At 45.0% G+C, this 22,525-nt stretch overlaps 2 protein-coding genes and 1 non-coding gene across 3 annotated transcripts in view; all 3 read left to right on the plus strand.

Annotated features, from left to right (window-relative positions):
• Window positions 1-1,268, plus strand: part of UBN2 (ubinuclein 2) — a 98,897-nt gene extending 97,629 nt beyond the window's left edge. The window contains exon 16 of the mRNA XM_045388278.3: window positions 1,122-1,268. Coding sequence (XP_045244213.2) covers window positions 1,122-1,163 — 42 coding nt within the window. The 3' untranslated portion in view covers window positions 1,164-1,268. The remainder of the gene's footprint in view (window positions 1-1,121) is intronic.
• A 12,794-nt stretch (window positions 1,269-14,062) lies between these two features.
• On the plus strand, window positions 14,063-14,135 carry TRNAR-CCU (transfer RNA arginine (anticodon CCU)). The gene has a single exon. It is a non-coding gene; the product is annotated as a tRNA-Arg (tRNA).
• Window positions 14,136-14,741: 606 nt separating this feature from the next.
• On the plus strand, window positions 14,742-19,150 carry FMC1 (formation of mitochondrial complex V assembly factor 1 homolog). Its single transcript, XM_005550908.3, has 2 exons — window positions 14,742-14,892; window positions 18,856-19,150. The coding sequence occupies exons 1-2, from the start codon at window positions 14,755-14,757 to the stop codon at window positions 19,057-19,059; spliced, it is 342 nt and encodes a 113-aa protein (XP_005550965.1). The 5' UTR covers window positions 14,742-14,754; the 3' UTR covers window positions 19,060-19,150.
• The last annotated feature ends 3,375 nt before the right edge of the window (window positions 19,151-22,525 follow it).

Genomic DNA, 22,525 nt, shown 5'->3' on the forward strand with positions numbered 1-22,525 from the left:
GGAGCTGTATTCATCTATTTTCACCCTGCTATAAAGAACTACCTGAGACTGGGTAATGTATAAAGAAAAGAGCTTTAATTGATTCACAGTTCCACATGGCTAGGGAGGCCTTGGGAAACTTACAATCATGAGGGAAGGTGAAGAGGAAGCAAGGCACGTCTTACATGGTGTCAGGGGAGAGAGTGAAGGGGGAAGTGCCACACTTTAAAACCATCAGCTCTCATAAGAAATCACTATCATGAGAATAGCAAGGGGGAAATCCACCCTCATGATCCAATCACCTTCCACGAGGCCCTTCCCTTGACATGTGGGGATTACCATTTGACATGAGATTTTGGTGGGGACACAGAGCCAAACCATATCAGGGGCCACAGCTAGAGCCAGTGGACCCTGACAGGAACCTAGGACAGAAGAGCTGCTAGAGTGAGAAGTCCTGACTGAGCAGTTGCATCCTGGCTCACGTGGAAGATGAGACATAGGTCATCTAGCTTGTACTGGGAAAGAGTCCAGGGAAAATTAGGATGAATCATGACTCACACCAAAGATGAACCAGCATCAGCATTATGAAACTCACAAAAACATGTTAAATCAGAAATCAGATAGTCAGGTATGGTGGCACATGCCTGTAGTCCCTGCTATTCAGGAGGCTGAGGCAGGAGGATTGCTTGAGCTGGGGCGGTCGAGGCTGCAGTGAGCTATGATCATACCACTGCATTCCACAACAGACTGAGACCCTGTCTCAAGAAAAAAAAAAAAAAAGGAAAAGAAATTAGAAACCTGTCAGTAGAAACTAAAGATTAAACTCAAATGCAGAGGTTTTTAGCAGCAATTTAAAAATAATGAACTTCAGGCAGGCCGTGGTGGCTCACACCTGTAATCCCAGCATGTTGGGAGGCTGAGATGGGAGGATTGCTTGAGCCCAGGCATTTGAGACCAACCTGGGAAATATAGCAAGATCCAATCTCTATATATTTTTTTTTTTTGTAATTATAAACTTCAAGGCCAAAGGCAGAAATTAGTGTGAAATAAAGCCAGGGAACGATTTAGAGGTCAGTATGGCCAGTTGCTGTGGCAAAATATTTTTTTTTTCAAAAATAAGACTTGTTTCTTTTTTCTTACAGGGGCCTTGCCTTAGAGATGTCTCTGAACAATTTGGACCCTGACAACAAGGGTAAAGGAGAAATTGGAATACTCTTGTGATTCCCCCAGTCAACCACTGTTCCAGTTGCTCATCTGCTGAGACAGCAGTTCTTGACCCCAGCTACACATTAAGCTTGAAAAAAAGAATATTACTGTTGCCTGGACCCTAGCCCAACTTGTGAATCAGAATTTCTGGGAGTGGGTCCCAGTCACTGGTGTTTTTGAAAGTTTCCCTGGGTAATTCTAATGTATATTCAGCATTGAGCCCCACTGGCCTGACACTTTCATTCCCACTGAAACAGAAGTAATCCACTACAGAGAAGAGAAGGTTGTTCCATTCTAAGCCATAGGAGTTTTTAGTTATCATAGCTCCAAACCCATAGGAACTGGCAGGAGAGCATTCTTACATGGGCGATGGAGGTAAGAGCTTCAGGAAGTCTCAGAACATCTTGTCCCAGTATGTTTCTACTTGTACAGCTATTCAAAATGAGGGCCAAACCCTTCTTTGGAATCCAACTTTGCTCTAGGCTGGTTGGCTGCCCCCAGACCAGGATTTAGCACCCACAAACTGAGAATGTGATCAGAGGATTGGGGCCACTAACATAACTGGAAAGGAAAAGCAGAAAAACATTCTCCCAAATCCTGTTCCATTAATTCACCAAATAGCTGTGGCCATGGCTGGAAAGGTACCAAGGTGCAATGATTAAGAACTCTAGCTTTGGGGTGAGATAGTCCTGGGTTCTCATGCTGGCTCCACAAGGCCCACAAGTTGTGCACTCTGGGCAAGGCACCATATGAGCCTGAAGTCCCCAACTCCCCCACCACCAAAAATCCTCAGAAAAGAGTTGTCTTGTAGTCAAGCCCTTACAACACCTCTCATATTATAAGGTGCCCTCTCAATTACTTGGAAAAATAACTATTTGCTTCAAATGTACATCACCTTAGATGACCTCAATTAATGCAAGTTTGGGGTATCTATAGAGGCCAAAAATCAAACAAAATCAGTTTTTTAAGTGACAGAGAAATTTTTCAATTTTTAAGTGTATGAGAAATTCAGAACATTTATCATTCTTTCTTTTTTTTTTTTTTTTGAGACGGAGTCTGGCTCTGTCGCCCGGGCTAGAGTGCAGTGGCCGGATCTCAGCTCACTGCAAGCTCCGCCCCCCGGGTTTACGCCATTCTCCTGCCTCAGCCTCCCTAGTAGCTAGGACTACAGGCGCCCGCTGCCTCGCCCGGCTAGTTTTTTGTATTTTTTAGTAGAGACGGGGTTTCACCGTGTTCGCCAGGATGGTCTCGATCTCCTGACCTCGTGATCCGCCCGTCTCGGCCTCCCAAAGTGCTGGGATTACAGGCTTGAGCCACCGCGCCCGGCCACATTTATCATTCTTAACTATGTTTTAAGTGTTAAGTATATTTTCATTGTTGTAAAATAGATCTCCAGATCTTGTAGAACTGAAACTGTGTACTCATTAAACAACTCCTTTTTGCCTCTTACCTCCAGCTCCTGGTAACCACCATTCAACTCTCTCTATCTATGACTCTGACAACTGTAGATACCTCATATAAGTGAAATCATGTAGTATTTGTCCTTCTGTGACTGGCTTATGTCACTTAGTGTAATGTCTTCAAGGTTAGTCATGTTGTTTGTCATGTGACAGGATTTCCTTCCTCTGTAAGGCTGAATATTACATGCTGTGGATAGAGCACATTTTATTTATCCATTCATCCATTGATGGACACGTGGGCTGTTTCCACCTCTTGGCTATTGCGAATAATGCTGCCATGAATGAATGTGGGTGTACAAATATCTGTGTGAGTTTCTACTTTCTTTTTTTTTTTTTTTTTTTTTTTTGAGATGGAGTCTCGCTGTGTCTCCCAGGCTGGAGTGCAGTGGCGTGATCTCGGCTCACTGCAAGCTCCGCCTCCCGGGTTCACGCCATTCTCCCGCCTCAGCCTCCCAAGTAGCTGAGACTACAGGCGCCCACCACCACGCCCGGCTAGTTTTTTGTATTTTTAGTACAGACGGGGTTTCACCATGTTAGCTAGGATAGTCTCGATCTCCTGACCTCGCCTCGGCCTCCCAAAGTGCTGGGATTACAGGCTTGAGCCACCGCGCCCGGCCGAGTTTCTACTTTCAATTCTTTTGGATATATACCCAGAAGTGGGGCTGTTGAATCTTATGGTAGTTCTATTTTTAATTTTTCGAAGAACTGCCATACAGTTTTCCATAGCGGTTGCACCATTTTACAATACCACTGTTGGGTTTTTCTCACACCTCTTCAACACCAAATGAGGGTAGTTGTTTTTTTCCCTTCCTGACACCAACCTATTCTCCAACTCTCCAAACACCAACCGAGAATCCTACCATTCAATTCCATTTTGACAGTAAGAGTTACTCTAAGACTCACAGGTTGAAGCATTCAGTCCCACAGACTGCCTTCACTTATACGACTTGGGCCAGTCTCTAGCATTGGGTCCCCAAGTTACCCACGCTTCTGTTTGACATAACTATAAACTCAGGGGTTCCCACAATCCTCCCAGATTTGATAATTTGCTAGAATGACTCACAGGACCCAGGAAAGTGCATTACTTACTATCGTCAGGTTATTATAAAGGATACAACTTAGGAACAGCCAAATGGAAGAAATGCATAGAGCAAAGTATGGGGACGGGATAAGTGGAGCTTCCATGCCCTCTCTGGGTATACCACCCTACTAGCACCTCAATGCATTACCAACCCCGAAGCTCCCAAAACCCTGTTGTATAGAAATTTTAGTGGCAGTTTCATACACAGTTATATGTAGGCCTGACTGATTCGACCATTGGCCATTGCTCATGGACTCAATCTAGAACCTCTCTCCTCTCCCAACAGAGGCATGGCTTTCAGGAAGAGAAAGTATTTCCCCTCCACTGAAACCAGGGCAGGCAATTAGGAGGGTTATGGAGAAAGGATGAGAGGGTTTTTTGTGAGTGAGCTACTCTGTTGAAAAGTGGATCTGGGCCGGGCGTGGTGGCTCACGCCTGTAATCCCAGCACTTTGGGAGGCCGAGGCGGACGGATCACGAGGTCAGGAGATGGAGCCCATCCTGGTTAACATGGTGAAACCCCGTCTCTATTAAAAATACAAAAAAATTAGCCAGGCATGATGGCGGGCCCCTGTAGTCCCAGCTACTCGGGAGGCTGAGGCAGGAGAATGGCGTGAACTTGGGAAGCGGAGCTTGCAGTGAGCGGAGATGGCGCCACTGCACTCCAGCCTGGGCAACAGAGCAACCATCTCAAAAATAAACAAACAAATAAATAAATAAATAAAAGTGGATCTGCTGGACATGGTGGCTCATGACTGTAAACACAGCACTTTGGGAGGCCAAGGTGGGTGGATCACTTGAGGTTAGGAGTTCAAGACCTCACTGGCCAACATGGCGAAATCCCGTCTCTACCAAAAAATACAAAATTTACCTGGGTGCAGTGGCATGTGCCTGTAATCTCAGCTACTTGGGAGGCTGAGGCAGGAGAATTGCTTCTTGAACCCGGGAGGCAGAGGTTGCAGTGAGCCGAGATGGTGCCACAGCACTCCCGCCTAGGCAGCAGAGTGAGACTCTGTCTCAAAAAAAAAAAAAAAAAAAAAAAAAAAGGCCAGGCGTGGTGGCTCAAGCCTGTAATCCTAGCACTTTGGGAGGCCGAGACGGGCGGATCACGAGGTCAGGAGATCGAGACCATCCTGGCTAACACGGTGAAACTCCGTCTCTACTAAAAAATACAAAAAACTAGCCGGGCGAGGTGGCAGGCGCCTGTCGTCCCAGCTACTCGGGAGGCTGAGGCAGGAGAATGGCGTGAACCCGGGAGGCGGAGCTTGCAGTGAACTGAGATCCGGCCACTGCACTCCAGCCTGGGTGACAGAGCAAGACTCCATCTCAAAAAAAAAAAGAAAGAAAAGAAAAGAAAAGTGGATCTAATGGAATAGTTTTTCCTTCACTGAGGTTTCACCTTCCAGCTTGTTACTGCTATCAACCGATGTCTGAAAATGGGTGAGTACAGTACAGTTAGATGTTTTGAGAGACCACATTCACATAAACTTTATTATAGTATACTGTTATAATTGTTATATTTTATTAGTCGTTAGTCTCTTACTGTACCTAATTTATAAATTAAATCTTGTCATAGGTATGTGTGTATAGGAAAAAACAGTCTATATAGGATTCAGTACTATCTGCAGTTTCAGGCATCCACTGAGGGTCTTGGAACGTACAGCCCTCGGATAAGGGGGTACTGAATGGGCACGGAGTGAAACTACAATGGTTTGAAGAAGCCCATAAAGTGCTGGGGAATGCTGCATAGAAGCCAATATTATGGCACTGGTTTCTGAGAGAAAAAAAGCTTTATTATCACAAGTCAACTGGCAAGGAGATAGGAGGGAGGCAGCCGCCAAACTTGTCTCTCCAGTCTGCGGTGGGTCCAGCCTTTATGGCCTGGCCATCTAGTCCGAGGGGATGCCAATGCAGCTGGTCTGCCAGGCTAGTGGTGGTAACAATTAGGAGGTTACAGCCCTTTCTTTTTTTTTTTTTTGAGACGGAGTCTCGCTCTGTCGCCCAGCCCAGGCTGGAGTGCAGTGGCGCGATCTCGGCTCACTGCAAGCTCCGCCTCCCGGGTTCACGCCATTCTCCTGCCTCAGCCTCCCGAGTAGCTGGGACTACAGGCGCCCACAACCGCGCCCGGCTAATTTTTTGTATTTTTAGTAGAGACGGGGTTTCACCGTGGTCTCGATCTCCTGACCTTGTGATCCGCCCGCCTCGGCCTCCCAAAGTGCTGGGATTACAGACATGAGCCACCGCGCCCGGCCGGTTACAGCCCTTTCTATTGCACATGCCTGGACAATTTTGGCTCCGTGTCACCTGTCACAACTTAAGCAATGGTTAATCAGCTTGAGCTTGTCCCACGGCTACAAAAGGAAGCTCAGTCCCTAGATGACTTTTTAGAGCAGAGCTGCCCTACTAACCTGGAACGACCACTTCTAGACTATTATGCAACATAAATATTTTTAATTTAATTTTTAATTTAAGCTACTGTGTTTGAGGTCTCTTTGTTACAGCAGTTTAGCCTTTAATGAATACAGACAGGAAATCAGTTCAGAAAGAGAAGGCAACTGATATACACAGTTTTCTGACCTGACTTCATCTGCTTAAAGTATACAATTTTTATTTATTTATTCATTTTTGAGATGGAGTTTTGCTTTTCTCGCCCAGGCTAGAATGCAATGGTGCGATCTTGGCTCACTGCAACCTCTGGCTCCCAGTTCAAGCGATTCTCCTGCCTCAGCCTCCTGAGTAGCTGGGATTACAGGTGTCTACCACCACGCCCGGCAAAGTTTTGTATTTTTAGTAGAGACGAGGTTTCACAATGTTGGCCAGCCTGGTCTCGAACTCCAGATCCACCCGCCTCCGCCTCCCAAAGTGCTGGGATCATAGGCGTGAGCCACCGCTCCTGGCCTTTTTTCTTTTCTTTTCTTTTCTTTTCTTTTCTTTTCTTTTCTTTTGAGACAGAGTCTTGCTCTGTCACCCAGGCTGGAGTGCAATGGTGCAATCTCAGCTCATTGCAACCTCCGCCTCCTGGGTTCAAGCGATTTTTGTGCCTCAGACTCCCAAGTAGCTGGGATCACAGGTATGCGCCAGCAAGCCCGGCTAGTTTTTGTATTTTTAGTAGAGATGGGGTTTTGTCACATCGGCCAGGCTGGTTTCAAACTCCTGACCTCAAGTGATCCGCCTGCTTTGGCCTCCCAAAGTGCTGGGATTACAGGCGTGAGCCACCATGTCCGGCTAAGGTATACAATTTAATGGTTTTTGATATAACGGAAACCACTACCCCAAATGAGATTTCTGTCACTATAGATTGATTTGCATTTTATATAAATGGATCATATAGTATGTAGGCTTTGTGTCTGGTTTTGCTCAGGATAATGACTTTAGATTCCTCCGTGTTATGCATCAGTAATTTGTCCCTTTTTATTGCTGAGTAGTATTCCACTGCAGATATGCTACATTTTATTTATTCATCCCTGTTGATGGACATTTTAATGAGTCTATTATTCACATATCGAGTATGACTCCAAATGTGATGTCATTTCTTTTATATTCAACCTCATTTTCAAGTGGTCAAGCAGTCGCTAAGCAACAGCTCAGTGCCTAACACTGCAGCAGTTTCTAGACTGACTTGCTAAACTTCCACAGACCCAGTCAAGAAGGAGACAATGAGTCCAATGGGGTCAGATAGTTTATTATTTACACAGACAGCAAAAGCAAGATGGTGTCTGCTCCCATGTCCCCAGTCCAGCAGGATGATGATGAATCACAGAAAGCAAATGATAGCTTAAGTAGTGGATTGCTCTGCCACGGAGCCAAATCCAACTGCAGCCAAGGCGTTTTATAAACTTATGCAGAAGTCTGCAGCTGTACCATAAGCTAGAATAAAGTGGAAAGTTCTGTGCTCAACTGACATTAGAGAAGTTGATGAGAAATGGCCCTGTAGCAGTCTCCCAAAAAATAGGGATGAGAAACTGCCTTACAGTAGCTCCTTACCAGGCATATCCCCTTTTTGCATCAGGAGCAATCACAGGGCTTTCTACTGAAAAGTGGGGAAGTAGATTTTGGGGGTGCCTAACTGCAATATATGTGGCCTACATGGAGACATGCATGGTTGCCAAGATGCCGTGGCAGACCATTCCTACACTCATCTTATACCATAATGACATCTTTTTTTTTTTTTTTGAGATGGAGTTTCGCTCTTATTGCCCAGACCGGAGTGCAGTGGCACTATCTCAGCTCACTGCAACCTCCACCTCCCGGGTTCAAGTGATTCTCCTGCCTCAGCCTCCTGAGTAGCTGGGATTACAGGTGCCCGCCACCATGTCCAGCTAATTTTTTTGTATTTTTAGCAGAGATGGGGTTTCATCATGTTGGCCAGACTGGTTTCGAACTCTTGACCTCAGGTGATCGACCCACCTCAGCCTCCCAAAGTGCAGGGATTACAGGCGTGAGCCACTGCACCTGGCTTCCATAATGATATCTTAAGTCACATGCCATGACAACAAAAATGCACTAAAAAATGACTAGCAGAATGAATTTGTGTAATTCACTGAGCTTAAGATTTCTCACATAAAATAAAAGTAGCACCTAAATGAATTCCAAGGTCACTTCTACGTCATTTGAATCAATTCAGAATTGTGACTGTACCAAATGATTGTCATTAAATTCATCATGCTAGGTGCATTCAACCTGATAGTCAGGTTTCACCTCAGTAAATCATATACTTTCCCTCAAGTCTTCTTATTACAAACAGCATAGCAAATAGGAACTAAAGAAGTAAACTGTTTAGGTTTCTTTTTCTTTTCTTTTCTTTTTTTTTTTTTTTGAGACAGAGTTTCGCTCTTGTTGCCCAGGCCGGAGTGCAATGGAGCGATCTCGGCTCACCACTACCTCCGCCCTTGGGTTCAAGCGATTCTCCTGCTTCAGCCTCCCGAGTAGCTGGATTACAGTCATGCACCACCACGCCCGGCTAATTTTTTGTTTTTTTCGTAGAGGCAGGGTTTCTCCATGTCAGTCCGTCAGGCTAGTCCTGAACTCCTGACCTCAGGTGATCCGCCCGCCTTGGCCTCCCAAAGTGCTGGGATTACAGGCGTGAGCCACTGCGCCCAGCATTTCTAAGAGTCTCAGGAAAACTGTCCCCCTGGAGGTTCTATGCCATCTGTATTTGACAATTACTGGAAAAATGATGGCAACTGAGAGAGCTGTCTCAAAATATCATCACTCAGGTACGACATATTCCATAATGGTGGACCATCTCCAAACAAAGCTAACAGCACTTTGCAGGTTATCTCGTGGAGATCAGCTATTCCAGGGCCAGCCCCAAAGAACATAGCTCCACATGGGAGCTATATTACATTATCATCATGACCCAGGTAGGTACCAAACTCTCTGGGTGATAGCTTTAATTTAATTCATTCGTTTTAATTATTATTTTATTATGTTTTAATGTTTTTATTCTTTTAAAACCTGGCTGGGCACAGTGGCTCATGCCTGTGATCCCAGCACTTTGGGAAGCCAAGGCGAGCAGATTACTTAAGGTCAAGAGTTCGAGACCAGCCTGGCCAACATGGTGAAACCCCATCTTTACTAAAAATACAAAAATTTGTCGCGTGTGGTGGTGCACGCCTGTAATCCCAGCTACGCCGGAGGCTGAGGCAGGAGAATCACTTGAACCTGGGAGGCGGATATTGCAGTGAGCTAAGATTGCGCCACTGCACTACAACCTGGGTGACAGAGAGAGATTCTGTCTCAAAAATAAATAAATAAATAAATAAATAAAATAAACCACTTCAAAAAGAAAAAACAAAATGTCTGGTGTGATGGCTCACGCCTGTAATCCTAGCACTTTGGGAGGCCAAGGCGGGTCTATCACTTGAGGTCAGGAGTGAAACCAACATAGTGAAACCCCATCCCTATTAAAAACACAAAATTACCATCCTGGCTAACAAGGTGAAACCCCGTCTCTACTAAAAACACAAAAAATTAGCCGGGCTTGGTGGCGGGGCGCCTGTAGTCCCAGCTACTCGAGAGGCTGGGGCAGGAGAATAGCATGAACCTGGGAGGCGGAGCTTGCAGTGAGCCGAGATTGTACCACTGCACACCAGCCTGGGCAACACAGCGAGACTCCGTCTCAAAAAACAAAACAAAACAAAATTATCTGGGCATGATGGCATGTGCCTGTAGTCCCAGCTACTCGGGAGGCTAAGGCAGGAGAATCACTTGGACCCGGGAGGTGGAGGTTGCAGTGAGCTGAGATCGTGCCACTGCACTCCAGCTTGGGTGACAGAGTGAGACTGTATCTCAAACAAAACAAAAAACAAAACAAAACAAAACAGAAAAACCTTCACAAAAAGAAAAAAGAATTTCTTTTGAGACAGAGTCCCACTCTGATACTCACGCTGGAGTGTAGTGGTGTGATCAAGGCTCACCACAGGCTCAAGCGATTCTCTCACCTCAGCCTCCCAAGTAGCTGGGAATACAGGCACACACCACCACACTTGGCTAAGTTTAAATTTTTTTTTGTACAAGTGAGTTTTCGCTGTTGCCCAGGCTGGTCTCAAACTTCTGAGCTCAAGCAATCCGTCTGCCTCAGCCTCCCAAAATGCTGGGATTATAGGCTGGGATTACAGCCTCCCAAAGTGCTGGGATTACAGGCTGGGATTACAGCCTCCCAAAGTGCTGGGATTATTGTTATAATAATAATAATAATTATTATTATTTTAGAGATAAGGTTTCGCTGTCATCTAGCGTGCCATGCAGTGGAGAGATAATAGCTCAGTGCAGCCTGGAACTTCTGGGCTCAAGTGATCCTCAAACTACTGTGTAGCTAGAACTACAGTCACGTACCACCATCTATACGGTGATCTATTTTTTGTTAAGATGGGGTCTTGCTTTGTTGCCCAGGCTGCTGGCTATCACTGTACACTCAGTTAAATAATCAGTTGGTGTGTCTAGCCAAAAAGTACTATCCGAAAACCCTGAGTCTGAAAAATATGTAAGAGCAAGGAACTTTTTTTTTTTTAGACAGGTTCGCGCTCGCTGTGTCACCTAGGCTGGATTGCAACCTCTGCCTCCCAGGTTCAAGCAATTCTCCTGCCTCAGCTTCCAGAGCAGCTGGGACTACAAGCACACACCGCCACGCCCAGCTAATTCTTGTAATTTTAGTGGAGAATGTGTTTTTGTCATGTTGGTCAGGCTGCTCTTGAACTCCTGGCCTCAAGTGATCTGCCTACCTTGGCTTCCTAAAGTGCTGGGATTACAGGCATGAGCCACAGCACCCAGCCAAGAGTGGGGAACATTTAAAATGGTAATCTTGAGAAAGCTGTTTAAGATGTTAAAGTTCCTTAATTTAGCCAGTGTGGTAATCAGCTGAGGGTGCTGAAGAGTGACCTATAATGAGACTGGGTTTTGAACAGAATCTTACATGTTAATACAAATGAGTTTACTACATTTTGTATTTATTATCAGGAGCATTTTTTTCCTAAAGATAAGGCAGGGTATCAGGCTAAGGAGATAACAGGAAAGAAGAAAATCATCTAAAAACTGAAAAAGACAATAAAGTTTTAAAAATTTTTCCAAAAAAAAATAAAAATAAAAAGGCAGAATCATCAAAGCAGCTTTTTTTCCCATGAAGTAGGCACACCACATGTTTTTACCTTTTCTTAACTTTGAATCCTACCGCCCTTTTTTTTTCTTCCTTCTTTCTTTACAGACTAGAAGTCTGTGGGGCTGTTCTGTTTGGCATGCAGTACTTTTTTTTTTTTTTTTGAGACAGAGTTTCGCTCTTGTTGCCCAGGCTGGAGTGCAGTGGCGAGATCTTGGCTCACCACAACCTCTGCCTCCTGGGTTCACGCAATTATCCTACCTCATCCTCCCAAGCAGCTGGGATTACAGGCATGCGCCATCACACCCAGCTAATTTTTTATTTTTGGTAGAGATGGGGTTTCTCCATGTTGGCCAGGCTGGTCTTGAACTCCTGACCTCAGGTGATCTGCCCACCTCAGCCTCCCAAAGTGCTGGGATTACAGGCGTGAGCTACCGTGCCCAGCGGCATGTAGTACTTTTAAAGTATTCATTAGTAGCCAATATTTAGAAGGAAAGCTATAGTATTAAAACAGATTTCCAGAGTTTCCTGAAAAATAATTTTTTTTAAAGGATTTGCTTTCCTAAAATAGCAACAATCAGTGGAGGTGAGTAATGACTGCCCCCTGGACAGGTGGGCTAGGTGCTGTCCTGTTCACCAGGTTTCCAAGCAAGTCAGCTTTCCTCATTAATGAACAATTGATGTTCCATTTGTTTGTCATTCCTGCTCAGTAGCTTATGTCTCCTAGCCATTGGGGCCAGACAGTGCCAATCCCTTTAGGAGCTTCAGACTAAGCTGTTATGACTATCCTACCAAGGAGTAAAGCCTGGTGAAGAAACAGGCTTTTCTGTTAGGCACAGGGCTTTCGGAGCTGAACAATTTCCCAGTCTGATGGAGGAGCCTGACAATTACAGCATGGAGTAGTGGCCATGTACCTACATTAAGAGTTATTTATGATGAGTAAATAAAGGGAGCAACAGGGGACCAGAGGAGGTGAAATTGTAGCAGGACGAGCCGCAGACAAAACTCCTCAAACACCGGATTAAAGAAGGAAGAGGTTTTTTTATTCGGCCGGGAGCGTTGGCAGACTCGCGTCTTAAGAACCGAGCTCCCTGAAGAAGAAATACGTGGCCTTTTTAAAGGCTTACAACTTTAAGAGATCCATGTAAAAGGGTCATGATAAATCAAGCATGCGTGGAAAACGTGACGAGGGGCTACATGCATCAGCTAACAGAACAAAAAGTTTTACAGTGCTTTCTCATACAATGTCTGGAATTTACAGATAACACTAGTAGTTTTGGTCAGGGGTTAATGTTATCATTATTATTTTAACCACCAGGGCCAGGTGGTGGTGCCAAGGTCGTCTAGCTATTTATCTTACTTCTGTTTCTTTCCAACCTTTTGCTTTCTCCCCCTTCTTCTGTCTTATAAACTAGGGAAAAGGGGAGAGGGGGAAAAGCTGGGAAAAACAGCAGGAGAAGTGGTGGTCTCATTCTATAAAATGAGTAATTTTCACCTTGCGGTATTGACCTCAAGGGCCTAGAGATGCGTCTAACTTACACTTTTGGAATAAGCTGAAGCCCAAAGGGTAAAGAGGCATATTAACACAAATGGTTAAGTTTCAGGCAGAGGGAATAACAGGTGTGTGGTGGGGAAGAGACAATGAAAGTGGAGATACCTGGAGCAGAGGGTGACAAGAACTGGAGAGATGAAGATTAAGATATAAGCGAGGATCAATTTATGTCGTCTGAACTTAGGGACAATGGGAAGCCCCTGTGATACTATAAGTAAGGGTAAGTTTACTGGGACTCTGAAGTGTTTTGTTCAAGTTATACAATTAGGGACGGAACCAAAAAATGAACTGCTAATTTTAAAAATTAATTCCTAATCAATGTACTATTACTTCCCCGCTCTCCCATGTTTATCGCTGACCCACCAATTCAAAGGACACGGCACATGTTTTTTTTTTTTTTTTGAGATGGAGTTTCGCTCTTGTTGCCCGGGCTGGAGTGCAATGGCGCGATCTCGGCTCACTGCAACCTCCGCCTCCAGGGTTCAAGCAATTCTCCTGTCTCAGCCTCCCGAGTAGCTGGGATTACAAGCATGCGCCACCACGCCCGGCTAATTTTGTATTTTTGGCAGAGACAGGGTTTCTCCGTGTTGGTCAGGTTGGTTTCACACTCCCGACCTAAGATGATCTGAGGCTGATCCGCCCGCCTCGGCCGCCCAAAATGCTGGGATTACAGGCGTAAGCAACCGCGCTCGGCCTGCGGAAATGGCCTCAACGCTTCAACCGGAAGCAGAAACTGACCGCGGCAGGCACCACCTAACGGCCGCTGGAGCAAATCTCCACCCGGAAAGTCGCAACACCGGAAAAGGTCAGACTGTTTCCGGTAAAAACCCAACAGGGCTGACGTTCAGAGGGCGAGTCTCGAATATCCGGCCAATTTGCCCAGCGCGCGTGCTCCGCGACGGCGTATGCCTGCTTTTGCGCAGGCGCGGGGACTACTGCGCAGGCAAGCGCGTACGCAAACGCGTGCGCGTGCCCGTTCAACGTCCGGAGCATCGGTGCAGTTTCGAGGGTAAAGCGTTTGGCGCAGTAATGTGGACTTTTGTTCTCTAACTACAAGTCCCAGCATACGTCACCCCTCACGTGGGCGCTAGGTGTGGTTTCGTGGGATAGGGTAAGGCAAAAATGAAATGACGATGACGTACCAAAGAGGAAAATAATTGAATATGTTGTTTGAGCGCGTCACTCACAGAAGCCCCAGTGGCCTAATGGATAAGGCATTGGCCTCCTAAGCCAGGGATTGTGGGTTCGAGTCCCATCTGGGGTGGCCTGAGATTTTTGGCTTTCAAGTACATTTTTACCTTTCTAAACAAAGCGAAATATGCCAACTTTACTTTTTTTTTTTTAAATGGGAAGCGCGTGTGTTTGTGTTTTTACTAGCTGCAATTTTCGAGAATCTGCACACTCCCATGTCCTTTTTCTGAGCCGCAGGTGCCCTGGGATTTGGGGAAACGTCAGTACGTTGACTTTTGATATCCCTTCTATAAATCATTTTAAAATGTCTTCTCAGCGTGTTCCGTATCAAATCCACACCCACACCCCGCGCTGGGCCCGCTCCTCCTGAGACTCAGCGGTTGGTCGGCTAACGGGCATCTTAAATGACGTCGTGAAGAAAGGCCCCTATTTACCCAAATCCTTGTTGTGGGTTAGAGGACCTGGTAGCGTCAGTTAACGCTTGGGTTTTGTTTGCTTTTCTTGTTAGGGCGCCCCTCGGCCTTCGATTAATAAGGCTCGGTACAACGGACAAGCGAGCGGTTCCACTGCTAGTCAGTCGATAGGAGGAGCCGGTAGTCGTCCGACCGTACCATTAGACGCCCGGCCGGAAGGAGGGGTTTTGCAGGGTCGTAGGACGCCGTCGGGCACCAGGCTCGGAGAAGGACAGGAAAATGGCGGCCTTAGGGTCCCCGGCGCGCACTTTGCGAGGACTTCTGCGGGAGTTGCGCTACCTGAGCGCGGCCACCGGCCGACCCTATCGCGACACCGCGGCCTATCGGTACCTTGTGAAGGCTTTCCGTGCACATCGGGTACGGGAGCCCTGTCCCAGGTTCTCCGCGTGCTGGGGAGGGAGGAAGAGTAGGGTCTGGGCTGGGATGGGGAGCACGGTGTCTAATTCCGGCATTTCTGAGGCCAACCCTTCCACGGAGCCCTGGTTCTGACCAAACCAACCCAGGCCCTAGGCTCCATGCTCTGGCATAAACTCGGGGACCAAAGGACCGGCGGGGGCGCAGAGTCGCTCTGGGGACGTCAGTCTGTCCTGCAGAGGGGCGGACCCGTCCCGAAGGATTTCATTGGCTGGTCTGTTTCCTTTGTGGAGGGTAAAGTCAGGAAAGTGGAATAGAGGAAATGCTGGGGATTAAAGAATGAAGATGGACTTGAAGGGTGTACTGTCACTAGATTTAAAGCCACAGCATTTGGCCAACAATCTCCTCGTCCGTCCCCTAGAAAAGTTATTCCAAGAAGCATTTCTTTTTGAGACGGAAAAGAAAAACTGGGCTTTAGGGAAGGAAACTTGCTGCCCTTGAGCAATGTTGGGAAAGGGAGAACGATCAACTGTCGAATTACTGAGCCATGGACGTCAGAATGTAAAATCTTAGAACTCAAATTCACCTAGTTTTTAAAAGGTGATAACTTAGGGGTTGTGCTAGGAACCTGGTCTAAATAGAAAGAATCAGATGCACATGGGTCCTGTCCTTTAAGAAGCTTGCTCCCCACCTGAGGGAGCAATACAGTAAAGCACTTAGGATAAATAAGTGCTCAAGGTGTAGACAACAGGGGCTGGGGTATAAAGAAGGGGTAGTTAGGGAAGGTTTTCCGGAGGAAATTAATCAGGGACCTGAGGGCTAATTTGGAGTTAGCAAGTAAATTGGGGTTAGGGTCCAGATTTAAAAGCTAAACAATTGAAAGCCAAAGGGGAGAAAAATTGCCAATTGAGAGTGGTTTAGCCCTAGGGTGTGGTGGATGAAGTGGAGGTAGATGAGGTGGTAGGCGGAACAAGAATTTAAACTTTTTTGTAAGTGTAATGGGAAGCCATTCTAAGATTGCGATCTCGGCTCAGCGCAACCTCCGCTTCCCAGGTTCAAGCGATTCTCCTGCCTCAGCCTCCCAAGTAGTACAGGCATGCGACACCATGCCCAGATAATTTTATTTTTCTTGGAGACGGGTTTCTCCATGTTGGTCAGGCTGGTCTTGAACTCCCGACCTCAGGTGATCCGCCTGCCTCAGCCTCCCAAAGTGTTGTGATTACAGGCGAGCTACCGAACCCGGCCCCATTCTAAGATTTTTAAGGAGGTGACATGATTATAGTTGTACCTTATGGGGATACCATTACCCTTGAGAGAGACTTGGTAATGGTTCTGAAATTCACGGTACATTCCGGAAATACCACTCTGGAATGCACTTGAGCATAGGGGAAATGGTTTCTATTTCCTTCAGGCTCAGAGCTAACTCAGCCATACCATTTTCTCTATCCTTTCCCTCTGGAGAAGGGATTCTATTAGGGAGAAACCTCCCTTCACAGGGAAAATGCAGTGTTCTATAACATTTGATCTCTTTTATGTTCTTGTGATCTATTTACTGTTTCCTGTCTATTGCTGACCCTTCTGTCCTCATGATTCAGGCTCAACCAAATCAAGGGCAGTATTCTATCCTACGTTAACCTAGAATTCCCATGTCAAATTCCACACATTTAGGCTTATATATTAATAGAAATGGATGCTATGATTTGTTAATGCTTGATATTGGTGTTGATTTCTCATAAAGTTTTGATTACTAAAAAGTTAAGTTTGTATTAAAGCAGATTAATAATGTTTTTAAGCAGCTAATGAATGTTGCTTTCAACATGATCTGCAGATCCTGAAACCCACATTCTAACAGCATGGGCAATATAGTGTAGTGAGACCTCCTCTCCAAAAAATTTGAAAATTATCCAGGTGTGGTGTCCCATCCTCTAGTTCCAGTTAATTGGGAAGCTGAGGTGGGAGGATCACTTGAGCCCAGAAAGTCAATCAAGGCTGCAGTGAGCCATGTTCATACCACTGCTCTCCAGCATAGGCCACAGAGCGAGACTCTGTCTCAAAAACCAAGAAGCCACACACATTCTAGTTTTCAGATTCTAACACTAGATATTCAAATAGAGAAAGGGGATTAGACCAGTAGCGGTGGCTCACGCCTGTAATCCCGGCACTCTGGGAAGAGGCGGTGGGTGGATCGCTTGTGCCCAGGAGTTCAAGACCAGCCTGGCAACATGGTGAAACCCTGTTTTCATAAAAAATAGCCGGATATGGTGGCAAGCATCTGTAGTCCCAGCTACCTGCGGGGCTGAGGCAGGAGGATCACTTGAGCTAGGGAGATCAACAGCCATGTTCACACCATTGCACTCTAGCCTGAGTAACAAAGTGAGACCCTGTCTCACGAAAAAAAAAGGTGGGGGTGGGGATTATGTAGGCAGTGGTACCCAGATTAATCCACACTTGGACATGGCTCCTTTAGTCACTCAGAGTTATGTACACATCCCCATCTCACTTTTCCTGCCCCTTTCTCACAGTCTTGAATACAGAACTAGTCAAAGAGGGTGCAGTGAATCTCAAAAGTATGATGAAGAAAAAAGGTTTAGAGTCATTTGGGGACTTTGGAATGGATATGGAATTTCTAGCTTCTTAAAGTCATGAGTCCAGATTTTTCAGATGGATAAGCAAATGGTGAGAGCAAGAACAACTATTTCTCAGTAACTCTGGGGATTGGTTCTAGGACACCCCCCAGCCCTGCTCAGGGATACCAAAATCCACGGATGCTCAAGTCCCTGAGATAAAATGCTGTAGTATTTGCAATATAACCTATGCACATCCTCCTGTATACTTTGTTATCTCTAGATTATAATACCTTGTGCAATGTAAACGCTATGTAAGTAGTTGTTATACTACATTGTTTAGGGAATAATGATAAAACATATGTTTGGTAAGACATGATCATCCTTTTATTTTTTTCTGAGTATTTTTGATCAGAAGTTGATTGAATCTAAAGATGCAGAATCCATGGATATGGAGGGCCAATTGTAATAAGTAATATGAACATAAGCATACTACTTTTATACATAAAACCTTCATTTTTTACTATTTAGCACAAAGCTATCATTTTTCAGACAAAGTAAGTTTTCAATTTTCTTTTTTTTGTTGTTGTTGTTGAGATGGAGTCTCACTTTGTCGCCCAGACTGGAGTGCAGTGGCCTGATCTTGGCTCACTGCAAGCTCTGCCTCCTGGGTTCACATCATTCTCCCACCTCAGCCTCCAAAGTAGTTGGGACTACAGGCACTTGCCACCACGCCCAGCTAATTTTGTTTTGTTTTTTAGAGACGGGGTGTCACCGTATTAGCCAGGATGGTCTCTATCCCCTGACCTCGTGATCTGCCCGCCTCGGCCTCCCAAAGTGCTGGGATTACAGGCGTGAGCCACCACGCCCAGCCAAGTTTTCAATTTTCACTGTAATGAAAGGTGTATGCCACATTAATCAAAGTCACAGAAATATAAATAAAACAGTCCTTTATTTGCTTGAAAGGGAGAAAGTTCTACATTATATTATTTAGGTGACATTAATGATCAGTGACCTAATTATAATTTCCATATCTACCATTAACCAACCTCTGAGCATCTCTGAGCTTTAGTTTCCTCATCTGTAAAATGAAGGAATTGAAACTAGTGACTTCTTGCAGTACTGACTGAATACAGGAACATTCAATGCAACTCCTTTTAAAAATCCGAAGTAGAGGTCAGCTTTACTAATAATTACAGAGTGCTTTTATAGATGTAGTAGAGGTCAGCTTTACTAATAGAGTGCCTTTACAGATGTATTAAGTATACATGTATATATATACATGTCTGTATTTCCTCTGTGCAATTTACTTTCACTCTAGTGAATGCTTATTTATTAAATCTGTCTCTGTGGACCTGTATCTGTAGCTGGGTTAAGAGTTTCTGACTTGCTGCTTCTCTAGGTCACCAGTGAAAAGTTGTGCAGAGCCCAACATGAGCTTCATTTCCAAGCTGCCACCTATCTCTGCCTCCTGCGTAGCATCCGGGAACATGTGGCCCTACATCAGGAATTTCATGGCAAGGGTGAGCGCTCAGTGGAGGAGTCTGCTGGCTTGGTGGGTCTCACGTTGCCCCATCAGCCTGGAGGGAAGGGCTGGGAGCCGTGAACATGGAGAGTATCCTCGGATGCTACATTCATAGGAGAACTGAATAATTTCTATCAATATGTATTTACCATTAAATTTTTTTTAAGTTTAAGATTTTTCTCTGTAATTTTGTTTACTAGTTCTTAGGGGAATTAAGTGGAGGTTTCATGTTTACTCTCAGTGAATTTACTGAACTTTTTGCACTAGACTGATGTTGTTTTTCTACTTAAAAAAAATTTTTTTTTTTTTTTATTTAAAAAATAGTACAAGCCTTGGCCAGGCGTGGTGGCTGTAATCCCAGCCTGTAATCCCAGCACTTTGGGAGGCCGAGGCAGGTGGATCACCTGAGGTCGGGAGTTCGAGATCAGCCTGACCAACATGGAAAAACCCCGTCTCTACTAAAAATACAAAATTAGCTGGGCGTGGTGGCACATACCTGTAATCCCAGCTACTCGGGAGGCTGGGATAGGAGAATCGCTTGAAACCGGGAAGCGGAGGTTGTGGTGAGCCGAGATCACACCATGGCACTCCAGCCTGGGCAACAACAACAACAAAGTAGTACAGGCCTTTTGTTTAAGGAATTCAAATGTTATAAAATAAGAGAAGCCCTCTTCCTTTGTTCCTCCTCCCTTGTCCCCATTACCAAGTGGTCACTATTACTAACAGTACAGTTATACATACATACCTCATTTAAAAATACATAAATATGAGTGTTACAGTCCTGGCAGGAAATAGGTGGCACACTCAAATAGGGTCATTGAGGAGAGTTAAAGGGATACATAAAGGTGTGGGTGAATTAAGGTCGAGATGGTGAAGCTCTTAGGGGTTCTCAGTAGTAGAGGTCTTTTTATCTTTTAGTTTTAATTGGGCAGGGCCCGAACCAGAATAGGTTAAGAGAGACTCTAGTGGGGAGTTCTCACCTCCCCAGGCCTGACCAGTGCAGGCCCTTGGGTTGAGGAACATGGCCACAGCTCAGCTATAATCCACAGAGGGGGATGGATGAGTACATTGACATCTCTTTCTGTCTCCTAATCTTGTCAAATTGTTCCTCCTCTTGAACTCCCTATCTGGGCAAATAGCTCCACCATGCACTTGCTAACCAAGACAGAAACTTGGGCTTCATTTGCTATTCCTCTCTCTCCTTATTTTTCACAATTATTCAGCAATTTCGGCTTCTGCAATAGCTCTAATAACCTTCTCCCCCTCTCTCTCCACTGCGTCTGTCCTAATTCAAGCACTGAGAATCTTTTGGCTGAACCAATAAAATAGTCTCTTAAAGGGTCCCTTTGCTTCTTATATCCTTATTTCCTCAAAAATCATTCTTTCTGTGAATTGCCAACACTTATTTACCTTTGGCTCCTTTATGGTATATGTCAGTTTCTTCTGGTAGATAGATAACCTCTTTTCTCCTGGACTATGTCTCATTCGTGATCTTTGCAGTTTCCAAAGCACCTTCCACAGTGACTTACACATTGCATGTATTAAATGTTTTTGAATACATAACTTAGCTCCACTCGGAGAGGTACAATCTCAACAGAACTATTCATAAAGCAATTCAAGCCAGGCGTGGTGGCTCACGCCTGTAATCCCAGGACTTTGGGAAGCTGAAGTGGGCGGATCACCTGAGGTTGGGAGTTCGAGACCAGCCTGACCAACATGGAGAAGCCTCATCTCTACTAAAAACACAGAATTAGCTGGGTGTGGTGGTGCATGCCTGTAATCCCAGCTACTCAGGAGGCTGAGGCAGGAGAATCACTTGAACCCGGGAGGCGGAAGTTGCAGTGAGCCAAGATCGCACCACTGCACTCAAGCCTGGTGACAGAGTGAGACTCTCTCTCTAAAAAAGAAAAAAAGAAATATTTACATTGTGATTCTACTTTTATAATTTACCAGATGTATGCTCTTGGGCAGTTAAGTTGACCTGTGCTTTTTCCCTCTTATATTAAATGGGAAGGCCAAAAAGGTTGTTGTAATAAATGAGAATAATGTTTATATAAAACACTTACGGCTGGGCCTGGTGGCTCACGCTTGTAATCCCAGCACTTTTGGGAGGCTGAGGCAGGTGGATCACTTGAGGTCAGGAGATTGAGACCATCCTGGCCAACATAGTGAAACCCCGTCTCTACTAAAAATACAAAAAAACTAGCCAGGTGTGGTACTAGGCCCCTGTGGTCCCAGCTACTTGGAAGGCTGAGGCAGGAGAATGGCGTGAACCCAGGAGGCAGAGCTTGCAGTGAGCCGAGATCGTGCCACTGTACTCCAGCCTGGGCGACAGAGTGAGACTCCGTCTCAGAAAAAAACAAAAAACAACAACCAAAAAAAAACTAGCCAGATGTTGTAGCATACGCAAGTAATCCCAGCTACTTTGGAGGCCGAGGCACAAGAATTGTTTGAAGCCGGGAGGCGGAGGTTGCAGTGAGCTGAGGTGGCGCCACTGCACTCCAGCCTGGGCGACAAAGCAAGACTGTCTCGTAAACAAACCAAGCAAACAAAAAAATCCAACACTTGCATGGTGCATAATGAGTATTCAACAAAAAGAAAATCTTACTGTTTTCATCTTTTTACTTTATTCTCATTCCTTTTATCATGAACCCTTTTCTAAGCCCTACTGCCACCAGTCTTCAGAAGTATATACGCATTATGTTATTATGGTTTAAATAATTTTCTCAGGCCATTTCTGTTCACATTATAACCAACTTGTACCTCCTATTCATAGTTGCACCATCAATAATCAGCTGAACTCAGTGTTAGAATCGATTCTAGAACACAAACTGTATTGGCAGTAAACTTTCTATACTGGAAGGTCCCAGCCTGGGAATCCTGAGGTTTGGTTACTAGTCTAGTGATAAGTGATAAAGCACTAGTGGTAAGTACTTTACTGCATTTCTTCACTTTGTTGTCTCTTGCTCACCTCCTTTAATGTCAGCTGCTCCCCCTCTCTGGATTTTCCTTCAATAGTACTTAATGTACATAATAATAACTTAAATATGCTTTTCCTTCTAAAAACTACTCTGCCTCTACCTCAAATGCTTTTTCAGCTACTACCCGCTGTTCCTATTCACAAGTGGATGAATTTATTCAAAGACTTGAATGAATTATATTCACTTACTATATTTTTGAAACTTCTAAAATAAGTTGTATCAAGGTAAATTTACATATAATAAATATACCCATTTTAGGTGTACAGGTCAATGAATTTTGACAAATGCATACACCTGTGTCATAAACATCCCAGTAAAGCAATGTAACATTTTCATCACCCCCAAAAGTTATCTTGTGCCCCTTTGTAGTCAATTCCCCTTCCCCACACCTGGTCTCAGCAACCACTGACCTGCTTATTGTCACTATAGATTTGGCTGTTCTAGTATTTTATCCAAATGCAGCCATACAGTATGTACTCTTTTGAGGCAGGTTCTTTTGTTGAGCATACTGATTTTGAGCCTTAACCTTTTTGTTTTTGAGACGGAGTCTTGCTCTGTCGCCCAGG

The sequence above is a fragment of the Macaca fascicularis genome, chromosome 3 (genome assembly GCF_037993035.2).
Source record: "Macaca fascicularis isolate 582-1 chromosome 3, T2T-MFA8v1.1".
Classification (NCBI taxonomy): domain Eukaryota; kingdom Metazoa; phylum Chordata; class Mammalia; order Primates; family Cercopithecidae; genus Macaca; species Macaca fascicularis.